We start from the raw sequence: 14090 nt of genomic DNA, 5'->3' as shown, positions 1-14090 counted from the left end.
AATGCTTTGTAACCGTGCTAAATAAACATGTCATTTTTTCAACTTTCTCTCTCTTCTGGCTTTGCCTGGAGAGTGGGGGTGACAGGACCAGTAGAAGATCTAGAGAACTAAACATGAAAGCACCTGTCACACACAAATTCTCTTGTCTCCACACAAATCCATTGAGAATATCCTTCTCGCATTATCCACTTACCCACTAGGCAGAGCATCACCAGGCTGGCTGGGTTATCATTATTGCATTTATTAGCTGATGATCAGTAACATAGTTAACTCCTCAATAGCCATGACTTGACAAACTGGAGTCACCCAGCTAGAGATGTGAGTTTTCCAAAGTAAGCAAGGATATAGGTCACAATGTACAGGGTGGATGCAACAAGAAATACTTTGATATCTTTTTATGAATGAACATAAAGCTTAGAACTGCACTAAGACTTTTGGGGACACCCTGTATTTTGCATGCCTTTCCCCCTCCCCCCATTCTCTTCTCCATGGCATGCAGACATTTATTTTGTGATAAAGCTGGATTTTATAGTGAAGGTTTAAAGCCACCAGAGGATACCAAGGGAATGCGATTTTCAAACTTCACCTGGACCTTCTTGTCTTGCCACTGCCCCAACTCTACTAAGAGTTAGGTTATTGACAGATAGACCATGTCTAAAGGTAAGGAATTGGGTTATCCGCACTGAGGGAGATTATTTTAACGTCCAAGTGTGTGGTTTTTTGGGTGTGTACCCCTGATGGCATTCCAAAGCCAAGATAGTGAATATCTGACTCATTTGCTCTTTTGAGTTACCCATCCTTCCTTTTCCCTACTTACATGGGGATAATTGGTAATCTATTGCACTTTTCAAGTGGATTTTGTTCCAAGTGACTTGTATTACAGACATGATGTGGCTCCTCATTACATTCTGTCTATATCTGCCTTTGGATTGACTTTGTCTGATTGTGTTCATTTCTAAGCACCCCAATTTAGGGAAGTCATTGTCAAACTGAAGTGAATCTGAAGGGGAAACAGAATGGGCAAGGTATAGACACTAACATAAGATTTGAAGGATGATTGGCCATGAGAAACTAAGATTTGGAGAGGGAGTCATGATAGCTGAAAATATTTACCATGCAGAAGGATGATTAGACTTTTCCACTTAGCCCCAAGGGGATGGACTAGGAACATGGATGGAAATTGTAGAGGCAGATTTTGGCCCAACATAACCCACAACGATCCCAGAGTGAAGTAGGTTGTCTCAGTGAGGTAGGTACCCATTGGTTAAGTTTATTTCCTTCCCCAGATGCTCTCTATGGGTCCTAGGCAAAAAAAAACATTCCCTGGGCCTCAGTTTCCTCATGTGCAAAATGAAGTTGTTGGATCAGAAAACTTTTTTTAGCTTTGGGGGCAATCTGGATGACCATTTTGGAGAGATGTTTAGGTATGGATTGGGTAAATTGTCCTCTGAAGAGCCTTCAAACATAGTGACTCAAGGTGGGACTAGAACCTCCTGTCCTGCACCTCTCCAAACCAAGCTCTTCTCTCACCTAAAGAGTTCTGAAGGTCACTGTATGTAAAGATAAGTGAGAGTTGGCAGAAAGGGTGGAGAACAAGATTTAGCAAATCCAGATTATTTTTTCCAGAGCTTATACAATCTCCCACAGTACCTTCCAAGGTGTAGCATCTGTCTCAGAATCAAGAAACCCCATTCCCAAGCAAGCAGCTGGACATATATACATTGTGTTCCTTCATCAGGCCTAATCCATTTCCCAGGATATAAAGTACCATGAAGAAGGCCACCGAAAAATGCTTTCCTTCCTCCCTAAACCCATCTTTCTTTCAGAATCCCCCCATTTCACACTTTAGAAAGGAGAGTATGCTAAATAAAGCTTTTCACTAACCTAGGAAGGTTGGGGATGACTTTTGTTGACTTTAAATTTTTGTCCAACTTAGGCCCAGTCTCTCTGATTTGAAACAGAACCTGGGACTTTGGTGGAACTCATGTTTGACTCTTATACATGATGACATCAAAAGCCCCCACAAAGGGGCAGCTAGGTGGCACAGTAGATAGAGCACCAACTCTGAATTCAGGAGGACCTGAGTTCAAATCTGATCTCAGACACTTAACACTTCCTAGCTGTGTGACCCTGGGCAAGTCAGTTAACCTCAATTGCCTCAGCATAAAAAAAAAAAAAAGCCCCCATAAACTACATGTCTACTATCATATCATGCAAATGCTTGATCCAGGAGCTGGAATTTCTTCAGTGTACAGAGTCCTAGTGCAGACATTTTCATCACCAAGCAAATCATAGCCCATCTGTAATTTAGTACCATATCCTAGAAAGTTGTCTTGAGGCACATGGAGATAAAACCCAGCATCACACAACTAGTAAATGTCAGAGGTGAGATTTGAACCTTGGTCCTACTGCCTAAAAAAACAAACCCTAAATACTCCATTGATTATTCCAGCCTAATGTGCATATTACATTATTTTTTGAGTACAATAAAACAAAGCCATATACCATCTCTGAAGTTTTTTCTTGCAAGACTTTCTTTCCTCCCCTCTCAGGACACCCAAAGAAGTTATATTTGTCCTAAAACTCTGGACTTTTCATTTTAGAAGGCAGAATGTTTGGTTTATTTCAGACAGTAGATATGCTGCTGCAAAAGCAGTATGTGAGTTCTTTTGGTAAAGTGACATATTTTAAATAAACAAGGAAATGGTTATCTTAAGGAATTCCATAGTTTGCCCTCTATTTAAGTGAATCATCAATCACCCACTAAAATATTTTCTGTAAATTCATTTTTCATATATTGGGGTAGCATAAAATCAGATACTCTTCTCTTCAGAGTAGATCCTACTACTGAGCTCAGACCATCCATAGGGCTAATAAAAAAGTTCTTGAGAATTTTATACATAGAACTTTTAAGGGATGAAGTAGTGCAAGATTTGTTCATTTTTTGAGAGGTAGGGGATGTACCATAGCAAGAGATTCCTAGAATTGAGGATAATGAAAAGGCATTTTATCCATCTTCCATCCCTCTGCCTCCAGAGAAGCCAATAGTTAATTGTTTCCCACAAAACTCTCTCATCCCACTCCCAGGAAATGCCTTCTCTTACAATAAAAATAGAAATAAACTGCTTTGTTTCTCTACCAGTTAGGAAGGTTCTTAAACTCAATGGCATCCTCAATTCCTCTTTTCTCACTTGTCCCATCTCTGGCCAAAACTTGTCCTTTATATTTTCACCCACAGAAGGATCATCCTCGCTCAAGGTTCTAAAGGCAGCTAAGGGGTTAAGAACGCTGGTCTTGTCAGGAAGATGGAATTAAAATTTAATCTCAGACACTTACCAGCTGTGTGATCCTAAACAATTCATTTAACCTCTGTCTGCCTCAGTTTCCTCAAATGCAAAATAAGAATCATACATAGAACCTACCTCCCATTATTTTAATGATCACGAGATATTTGTAAATTGCTTAACACACACAATGTATAGCATATAGGTGATTAAAAGATTCTTGTTCTCTTCTTCCTATTGCTATAACTTAATCAATCTCCCTGCATCAATTTTCTTCATTTTCTAATCTGTGCTCCATCCAGCTGATAAAGTGATTTTCTTATAGGCACATAACTGGCCAAATCAACCTCTTTCCATCAGATTAATTATAGTGAATTGCACTGTCAAGATCTCATATAGAATGCTGCATTAGGCATTTACAGCCCTTCCTAACCTCTTCATCTTCTTCCTTTCTCAGTTCCCTTAGCAGCCGGTGCTTCTTTCTTTAAGAGTACCATCTAAGCTCTCTGGATGTAATTTGGATATATCCATTTGTCTACATATGCTCTCTCCCAAAAGAATGTAAGCTCCTTGGGCGAAGAGATTATTTCTACTTTTTTCTTTATGTGCCTGACTCATAGCAAGAGTATTGACACAGAGTGTCCCAAAAACCTCAGTTCTAAGAACCATGCTGTGATTTTGGGATACTAAGTGTGGGTTTAAGCATTAAGACTTTTGGGATACTCATGCTCTAAGGCTTCTAAAGCACTTTACAGGTTATCTCATTTGAAATTTAAAACACTCTTATTTATTACATGCTATTATTATCATCCCCGTTTTATAGATGAGAGCAGGTCAAGAGATTTCATTATCTATCTAGGTGAAAACAGTTAAGTCAAATTTAGGTCTTTCTCTAGGTTCCAACTCTAGTGCTCTATCCACTCAACTATCCAGTGCCAATTTATTCACACAAGTACTTAGTAATTGCCCCTTGATTCTCTGCTATCCATTCATTCCCATCAGATGTGGGAGTGATGCTACAGAACTTTTATATAATTCTCATGTCCCTTTAACCTCTAGCACTTACTTCACTTATTCTGTTTAGTATCCCACATTTAGCCCATTTCTATCAATTTCTACACCCTTGTGCCTATTTTTTCTGCCTTAAATACCTTCACCCCCACTCCAAAGTTCTTTCCAACAAGGTTTTTCAGTCCTTCAGAACCCCGTTCTAAAATCCCCTCTCCTAGGAAGCTCTTGACTATCTCTAGCTGGGTCTCACCTCTCATTTCATTCTTTTCCCCTTTCCACTCCTTGTACTATTCATATTTACTTGTAATTTTTCAAACTATTTGATGGTAACTTTGGATCCGGGTTCTGAAAAGTTTTGTTCTTTTAGAAATCCCCCATGGTCTACAGTGGGGTTCCATATATGGGGGTTTTCAATACATTTAACTATATATTCCTAAGACAGCGATTTCAATGACTTGCTGTTTTAGTCTGTTTTTTTTTTTCTTTCTAGCCAGGTTTTTTCATATTTCTGTCCCTCTTCACTATTATCTCTCCATTGTGCTCAATGGCTGATCCAGTATTCAGGCCTTCCTAGGAGGCCATAGAAACTGGGGCCATTTGCTTGTGCTGAGTAATCCCCATTTCTCTGACAGTCTTCCCCCATTTTCTAACCTTCCCTTGTTATTTTTAGTGTCAAAAGATCTTCCCAGGTATTCACTGTCACTGACATTCACTCAATTTGTCCACTATCAGAACAGCACCAGGTGTTGACCTGAGCAAAGCACCAAACAGGATAAGCAAAAATGAGGGAAGAGGGGAAGTCTCAAGGGCTGCAAGTTCTGGTCTCAAGGTGATGATTCACAAATCCACAGCTATGGAATCCAGGGATCCCCATGATTGGGCTTCTCTTCCCCTTGGGGAAGCGGTTCCATCTGCAAGGTTTGCTAGCAACAGAGCTTGGTTTGGAAGACAAGTTATCTGGATTCTGCTGTCTACTCTGGCCCCAAGAACTACTGACAGATCCATTCTCCAGATCTGTTTTCCCATTCAGAATAATAGAAAATAATATTATGCCCCCCATATCTCCTGGTTCTTAAAGGCTCCTGAGATCCTGAAGGCTGGGGGATGGAGAGGGAGATAAAACATGATTTAATCATTATTTTCTTGGCTTGCAGGCAGGACTGCAAACTGATATAAGAACAGACACTTCTCTCCACGCATTGAGGAATAATCTTTGGGACACCTGGATGCTCAGAAGTGAATCTGGTCCTCCCCCTAGGATGTCAGAGGATACAGCCATTTTCCTTTGAATTAGCAGCTGGGAGTAGAGTTGCTTGGGATGGTCTCAGTTTTAAGTTGGTTACGATGGGAGACATTTGTCCCGCAGCATTAGGACATTCAGCAGTAAAATAAGAAATAGATAGAGGTATGGGGTTATAGCTAGAGAAGAAATGAACACAGAGAGGAAGACATCGAGAAGGCTATCCCTTGACCATAGAACCTTGGGCCTTGGCTAAGATGTCAAGATGTTGGCTTTCCAATGGAAATGACTTTAGGATTTGGGTCAGAATGGAACAGAAGTTGTGGTGTGTGATGATTGTGTCTGTGGGATGGGGAATGGTCTCACTGAATCTACAGCACGGCAGAGGAGATAGGAGCAAGGACATGCTGGGCAGGATTTGTTTACTGACCCTCCAAGCTAAGATATTCCACATGCCCTCGCTTCATCAAACTCTCCAGGATTTGGAGAGAAGTGGGGAAAGGCATTAAGAGGAGGGAAGACATTTCCTACCCAATCCTGATGACTTTTTGTTCCATTTGAGTCTGTTATCTCCCCCCAAATCCAAAGCCCTGAGATGCACTGAGGAATAGGGCTAACCCTCCCTGAATCACTGGCTTAGAACATCATGTCTGAGGGAGAAGACAGGGTGGATAGGAAAGGACAATGCCATCGGCTTGTAACAGGAAGGATTGAGAGAGAAAAGAGAGGGAGGGAGAGGAGAAACAGGCCCCCGTCCCCCAGCCCTCATTGCCTCCTCTTCTCCATGGCCCAACCAACTTGGCCATCTAGCTGAGCATCTTGTGACGATCGAACACCGTCTTCCTCTGTTCTTGCACCTGCAGCTTCCATCGCTGCTGGGCTCCTTCTACCCGTTCCAGCACTGTGTTAGCTCGGGGTCCTGTCAAGGGGGTGGCTGATGCAGCCAACGAACGGGCATCCTGCAAAGAAAAAGAAATGAGAGAGTTGGAGGGAATCTTCTAAGTCTCAGGAAGCAGCAGCCTCCAAAGCCCTGGTCTCCAGCATATTCCCCCAGCCAAGCTGGAAGATATCAGGGAGATTCATCCTCTCTCCCCTTATCATTTATATCTCATGTTTTTCTCTAGCACTTTCTAAAGGTGATCTCCCCGAGTCTCCCAGCTCCTGCTTCTAACTCCAGGTGCTTTATATATTTTTCCAAGGTTTATTTTCCTGTATGTGAATGGAATTCCTTAGGAATCGATCTATTTATTCTGTGTTCTGAGATTTATTCTGTGCCTTAGGGCCACAGAGCAGTATGAGAAGAGCTGAAATATCTGACTGCATGAGTAATTGGGGGGGGTGGTATTCCAAAGTGGCCAATGAAGGGGCTGGGCTACTCTGGAGTGGGGTCCCATTACCTAGAACTCAACTTCTTAAGCTGTGGTTTGTGACCCCATATGGGGTCTTGTAACTGAATGTGGAAGTCATGAAGTTATGATTATCAGTAAATATTTGCTTTGTATACCTATTTTATAGACTTATCCATTTGGGAGTTATTGGGTAAAAGAGTTACAAATGGAAAAAGTGTAAGAAGCCCTGATATAGAAGATGGGGAACTTTCAACATTAGGAGAGGAGGCAAAGGAAGCCAAAGAAATAGGGAAGGCCTCCAAAACCTACAACAGAGGATGGTCAAGTCATGTGCTCAGGGGAAGTATTCAACAACTCCATTTTTGGGGGATGGCTGAAGCTGGTGCTAAATGCTGTATGATTTGGACATAGGTGGAACCAGGAGCAGTTGGATCCTCAATGGTAGATTATTAGCCCCCCCCTCCCCCCAGCTTGAGCAGAGGGAGCAGAAAGGGATGGGGATGCAATCTTATTGTGGTCTACAAAGCCCCTAAGAGCACTTTATTTATTTAGGGTTTCTAGCTCAGAATGAGCCCAGGAGACCAGAAGGATGTTTATAGCTGCTCTTCTTGTCTCAGTCTGTCTGAGTCAGAGTCCAGACAGGTGGGAGCAGTGCAGATAGTCCTGGGTTGGAGCAGAGGTGTACTCCTACAAGTATAGATCAAGCCAAGAAAAGCTATCTCCAGAGCAGCAAAACCCAGATTGGGAACTTGGGAGTTGTGTATTCAAATTCTAACGTTTCTATTTAACACCTCTGAGCTTCCTTTTCTCTAGTAACTTCCTTTGCGGTCTTTGAAAATGTCAAAGATATAAGGCATTGAGTAGGGAGGTGAGATGGGGACAGTGAAAGTGACTAATGTGAATCACAATTCAGTTCTTTCAGGAATCATAAACCAGACTATAAAAACTTGGAAAATGGGAAAATCTGAACATCCTCCCCTTTTCAGAAATAATCCAACAGCATTCCTCCAGTTTGCCCTTGCCTTTAATAAGACAGGATTTTTTGTCCATGGTATACTACAAATAACATAAGTGTTACAATCCGAAAAGCTGAATCCAAATCCCAGCTTTCATTCACCAATTGAATAAATTGCTCAATGGGCCTCAATTTCCTCATCTGTAAAATGGGATAAGGAAAAAAAATACTCGTATTACCTACCTCAGGGAATTATTGGGAAAGAATTTTGCTAACTCTCAGGCCCTGAATAAATAAGTAATACCAATAAATTCATTGGCTTCTCTTTCATTTTTGACTGTTCTACAACTTTGCTTTGGATAAACCTCAGAGGACTCCACAAAACTAAACTAAACAAAACAATTCAAAAAAGAAGGGTAAGGCAGCATGGCCTATTAGAGCTTGGGACTTGGTGTCAGGAGATCAGAGTTCAAATCTTGCCTCTCAGACAAATAGTATGGTCCTGGGCACATCACAGTCTCTCAGAGCTAATCTGAACAAAAATGGAAATAATACTCTGGGATCATATGAGGAAATCACTTTTCAAAGCTCTAAGTGCTATGTAACTGCATGTTACCATGACCACAACACCTGGCTACTCCAGAGCTTTGTCCCAGACAAGAGTGGGATTTTCTGCTGAATCTGCATTTAGGTAGGGTGTAGGTCCAAATCAGAGCAATCAGGATGGGGAAGAGCCTCGAGATCACATTACCTGAGGGTTACCTGAAAGAACTGGGAATGATTAGCACGGGGAAGAGAAGACTTGGGGATGGAGTAGGGCAAGACAGATGTATTCAAATATCTGGAAGGTGGTCAGGCTGTGAAAGAGGGAATGGGCTTTTCTACTTGCCTCTAAGTGACTGAAACTGGAGTGATGGGTGCCAGTTGTATAGAGGCAACATTTCCTAACAATTCCAACTGGCCAAAGAAAGGGGAAGGAGCGGCTCTTATCGTTTCCCATTAATAGAAGTCTCCGAGCAAAGGCTGGCTCATTTATTGTAAGAGGGGCTCCCAGTCCAGTACAGGTTGGACTGGGTAGCTTCCAGAGCTCCTTCCAACTCTGAGATTGTGGGATTCTGATTGCTCCCAACTTCCCTGGCCACAGCCCAGGAATGAAGTGATGGGACACACTCACCTGGGGAATCTAGTTCCAATGAAAACCTGGGGTGCCAGTGTTTCTCCTTTTTATCCCTGACCTTTCCTGAGGTTCATCCTCACCCCTCACGTCCCCCTCCCCAATCCTCCTTCTGACTCCCGCCTCCTCTTCGATCTCGGAACTGCCTCCGTCGAAAGCAGCCTTCTTCTCTAATTACCACTTCCCTGCTTCTGAAGCTCCCGAGCCCATGCATTTCCTGAAGGACCCGAGCCTGATCTTTGGGGGGGATTAGAGCCGAGGGCCAGGCCCCCACCCCCATGGGGATTTCCTCCCAGCCTCTTCCCGTCTCTCATCTCCTGCCACACACCTCTTAAGGGATTAGCACACCTCTGGGAGCCCAGAGCCGCTCAGCACATGAAACTTTGCTTCTAAGGCCCTAAGCTGGCACAGCTTCTGACATCCTCGGGCTGCCAAGCTGGGGGAGGAGGGAGGGAAGCGGTGGGGATGGGGGGAAGGGATGGGGTGGGGAAGAGAGCAGGCAATCAGGCAGTGGCCCAGGAAGGTGGGATAACTTGCTGCTTAGGGGGCTGGGTGGAAAGTTCATCACCCCCATTAAAAAGCACCCTTCTCTCCACTCACACACATGCACCCATACCATGTGCCAAGGTACAAAGGGAGCTAAGAAGTCTCAGCCCTCTAGGACTTCCAGATCAGAGATAAGGTCTCTTCTCTAAAGTATTTGGATAACTGTATGTTCACAGAATTGGTTTCCTTTGTATTCCTTTGTGTTTTGGATTATGCATTTAAAAACATCAGTCTGAGAAGAGGGCCACAGGCTTCACCAGGCTGCCAGGAAGGTCCATGACCCACAAAAAGACTCAAAAGCCCTGTCTGAAGGGGATCTCTTTTCAGGTGTAGGTTGGGCTGAAGGGGCAGCCTCAGAGGCTACTTCCAAATCTGAGATTCTGTGGGATGTCAAAAAAACCATCTCTCTCCCTTTCTCAGGGGAGAAATAGGAATTTGTCTCTGCACACCTTCAGAGTTCCTTTCTTCTGTGCTCCCTAAAACACATGTACCCTTACCACCAATTACCAAGAGAAACATCAATGGTTTTGGGGTCAGAGGACTTGGGTAAAAATCAAACTTCTGACCCTCACTGCCCGTGTCTTCTTAGATGAGTCACTTTCTGTCTCTGGATCAATTTTCTCAGATGTAAAATCAAAGAGTTGAACTACATGATTCAACCATCTCTTCCAGCTCTAAGTCTATGTCCTCCTCTCAGTCCCTTTCTGTTCTAAATCTATTATCTTAAGTCAATGATCTCAACTCTTTAGTTCCCCAAGTGCCCAGTTCAGAGTTTTGAAGAAAAGATTCTTAACTGTTGAAGAACTGAATTGAATTGACTAACAGTTAAGCAGAATTATGTCCCAAATATAAATGACTCCAAGTGTCATTTCTTTTCTCTGCCTCCATCTCCAGGAGATTTCTGCATTATTGACACAGAAACAAATTCAATGGGTATTGTTTGAATGGCTGCAAGGTGAGTGGACATTTTAGAAAGGATGTTGATCAACTGGCCAGGGGAGGGAGGCAGGATATTGAGGATGCTGGGTCCATGCCATATCACCCCAAGATATCATTGCTCCTCTTCAAAAAATGAAGGACAAACAACAACAACAAAGGTTAGTTGAAGGAACTAGTTTTTGACTAGCCTGAGAAAGGAGATAGGGAAGAATGGGACATAAACTATTTGAAGAGCTGTCATGCAGAAGAGGTAACAGACTGAATCTGCTTGGACACAGAAGCCAGAGTTAGAAGCAGTAGGTGAAATTTGAAGAGACCACTGGGGAAAAGACATGTAAAGGGGAATGGCTATCTTTGTGGCATTTTCCATCATGGGAGTCTTCAAGGAAGGATTGAGTCATTACCTAGTGTCTTAGAGAAGATAGCTGGTCAAGTAAATTTTGGAACTGATAGCCTCTAAATTTCCTCCCAACACGTAATTCTATGGAAGGAAATAAGGGAGATTTCTAATTAACTATGGTGCAAACCTCCAGATGTATGGAGAAGTAACAGTGTAATAAGAGAAAATTCTGGATTTAGAGTCTGGGGTATTATCGTTATTCATTCATTTTTCAGTTGGGTACAACTCTTATGTGATCCCATTTGGGGTTTCCTTGGCAAAGATACTGAAGTGATTTGCCACTTCCTTCTCCAGCTTAATTTACACATGGGGAAACTGAGGCAAAGAGAGTTAAGTGACATGCCCAGTATCACATAGCTAGTGTCTAAATCCAGGATTTGAACTCAGAACTTCCTCACTTAGCTGCTTGGAGTCAGGACTTGGGATTCAAATCCTTACTCTGTCCTTCATTTTGATCTTGGGTACGGTTTTGATTGTCTCATCTCTAAAATGAGGAGATCAGGCTAAATAGCTTCTAAGTTTTTTTTTTTTCTTTTTGGCTCTATGATTATGATTATCTGGACTATGAAGATTAAATAATTTTCTTTTATTCATTTCAACATCAGTATTCCAGCATTAGTGAGGTAGCTAGATAGTTCTATAGAGGGAACTTGTAGTCAGGAAGACTCAAGTGCAAATCCAACTTCAGAGACTTAGTAACCTCAGTTTCCTTTATCCATCAATATGAGGGGGGTTAGATCTGATCATCCCTAACACTCCTTTCAGCTCTAAACCACTGTTCCATGAGCCTGGGGTCTCCATCTACAAGCCAGGTACAGATTTATGCTTTATCTCCCCTTGATGAGAAAGGAGAGCTCCAGAGCAGGAGAAGGGACCTTGCCTCCGCTGCCCCTTAACTTCTGGGATCGGAGGGCTGAGCTCCCTCGTGCACGGCTATGTCTCACCAGTGGAGGACTGGAATCCAGGGAGCCAAGAGCAGCAGCATTAAGGGAACATGCTGAAATCCACCACATTACCACAGCGTCATTTGTTTTCCCTTCATGTAAAGTCTTAACAAACAGCTCCTAAGTGGGGGAAAAGCTGCTGCTGAGTGGTCCTGTGTTTCCACTGCTAATAATCTGATTAAAAGGTATTAAAGACACCACATCTGCTTCAGAGATGCATCAAATCAGACCTAATCCTTGCTCCCTCTCAGGAGAGAGAAGGATGGGGTGGGAACAGGAAGAATCCCAATAACCTTATCTCCCTTCCTCTCCAACTTAGGCCTATCCCCCAGTTTTGTTCTGGAAAACTATGGGAACTGGATGTGGCAACAGAAAAAGGAGTCTCCTTGACAGGGCTGGGGCAAGACGGGCGGACAATCCTAGTTCCAGATAATAACAACAAATCACACTAAAAAGGGTCAAAAGCTGGACCTAGCCGGTCACCTTCTCCATTTATACACCTCTAATTTGGTATTTTAAAAAAATTTTTTTAAGGAGCACAGATAATATATTTTGCCCTCCTATTTCTAAATGGCCCCAGCAAAGGTAAACATGGGACTCTCATGTAGTCAATTCTCTTTCTTTTTCTCTTGGACTTGAGAGTCATTGTCATCATAGTCCTATTAAATTACAAAGAACCAAGGAAGAATTGTGGGGGACTCTAATGGTGATTTTCTACCCAAACTGATAGCAATTTTAAATGATTACCCATTGGGTCTATTCATTCATGCATATGTCTAGACAAGAAGATCCGTAATGCTTGCATTCATGTTCCATCTTCCTTTGAATGCACATACTGGTTATACAATACATGATAATGATCATAGTACATATTATATGTACAAGTTATTTTAAATCTTCCCTTGGTCTTTTCTTTTTCCAGGGTCAATGATCCCCACCCTTTAATTTTTTTTTCTAATCACCATGATAACTAAACTTGAGCCTTTCTCTATATAGTAATAGCTAGGTAGCATTTAGATTTAAGCTTTTCAAAATGCTTTAATTATGTTATCTCATTTTATCATCACCACAACCCTGGGAGGAAGGTGCTATTATAGCCTCCAATATATGGAGGCTAAGTGACTTGCTAAGGGTCGCAAAACTAGTAAGGCAAATTTCAAACTCAGGTTATCCTGATCCTAAGTCCAACATTCTATGGAATGTACTGCTTTGCTGCCACATCTCTCTCTTAGGGTTCCTATCATACCTACCTGTCCTATGGACCTCAGGAGTTGGAAGGAACCTAAGAAACCATCATATCCATCTTGGGCAAATGTATGCTTAAAACTGAACCAAGTAACTGGGTTTGGTCTGAGCTGAACCAATAATGATGGTGATGAAGTTGTTGATGGTGACAGGTAATATCTGGATGGTGCTTTAAGGGTTATCAAGCACTTTTCTATACTTATTTGAGATAATGCACAGGTTCTTGGTTATGGAGATTTCTTAACTCATGAAGGACCATCCCATGAGGCATAAGTAACTGCTAGGTGTTTCTATGAATAGCTTATCCTTCTCTCTCTTCAAAGAAGGTTAAACCTGTGCATCTGAAAAAAACAAAAACCCTCTGTTTGTCATTTCTGTCCAAGCAAACATGCTCACTTCCTCCTTTCAAAGGATGTCTGAGCTCTGGGATTAGCACTAATGCTGCTGGAATCCCAGAAAAGGCAGCACACAGCAATCAGGAGGCTGGGGTGGCTCTTGCCAGAGTTTTCAAAGGGAAAGGGACAAGCTTTCATCTCCCTCTGGGGACTCTGGGCCTGACACTGGAAAGGGCGCCCACCTGCCTGGCATCTGGGAGAACTGCTTGACCAGAAAAATTGTGTCAAGAACGGGTTGCCCAGAACTCTTGACCCTAAAGGCGTGACCCAGCAATCTGCTCCCAAACTTGACTGTGTTTGGAGGTGGATCTCATAGGCTGACCAGGTTCTAAAGCCAGATGTGGACCCACAAAGAGAAATGAACTAGGGGCCATTTCGACTGATGTGAAGGAACCCTGACTTTCGAGGGATCCTGGATGCCTTGTGTTGGAAGGAATTCTAACAGGTCAGCTAGTGCTCGGCTCTCCTTTTTTTCCCAGAAGGAAACTAAATTCCTACCATTGTCATCAGAATCCTTTTGTTCTTTCCTTAAAGGACATTATGAAGAAATGGGCTCCTGAGCTCTCTTTAGTTTAGCGGCCCAAGGGCCCAATATCTGCCATAGATGT

At 42.6% G+C, this 14090-nt stretch overlaps 1 protein-coding gene across 3 annotated transcripts in view; it reads right to left on the bottom strand.

Annotated features, from left to right (window-relative positions):
* Positions 1-221: 221 nt before the first annotated feature.
* TMEM9 (transmembrane protein 9) overlaps positions 222-14090 on the bottom strand; it is a 36519-nt gene continuing 22650 nt past the window's right edge. For all 3 annotated transcript variants that reach the window (XM_051998672.1, XM_051998673.1, XM_051998674.1), the window contains exon 6: positions 222-6494. In XM_051998672.1, the coding sequence (XP_051854632.1) occupies positions 6342-6494 (153 nt within the window). In that variant the 3' untranslated portion in view covers positions 222-6341. The remainder of the gene's footprint in view (positions 6495-14090) is intronic.

Source organism: Antechinus flavipes, chromosome 4 (genome assembly GCF_016432865.1).
Source record: "Antechinus flavipes isolate AdamAnt ecotype Samford, QLD, Australia chromosome 4, AdamAnt_v2, whole genome shotgun sequence".
NCBI classification, from domain to species: Eukaryota; Metazoa; Chordata; class Mammalia; order Dasyuromorphia; family Dasyuridae; genus Antechinus; species Antechinus flavipes.
The sequence above is the reverse complement of the archived record's forward strand: the minus strand, read 5'-3'. Positions and strand labels throughout refer to the sequence as shown.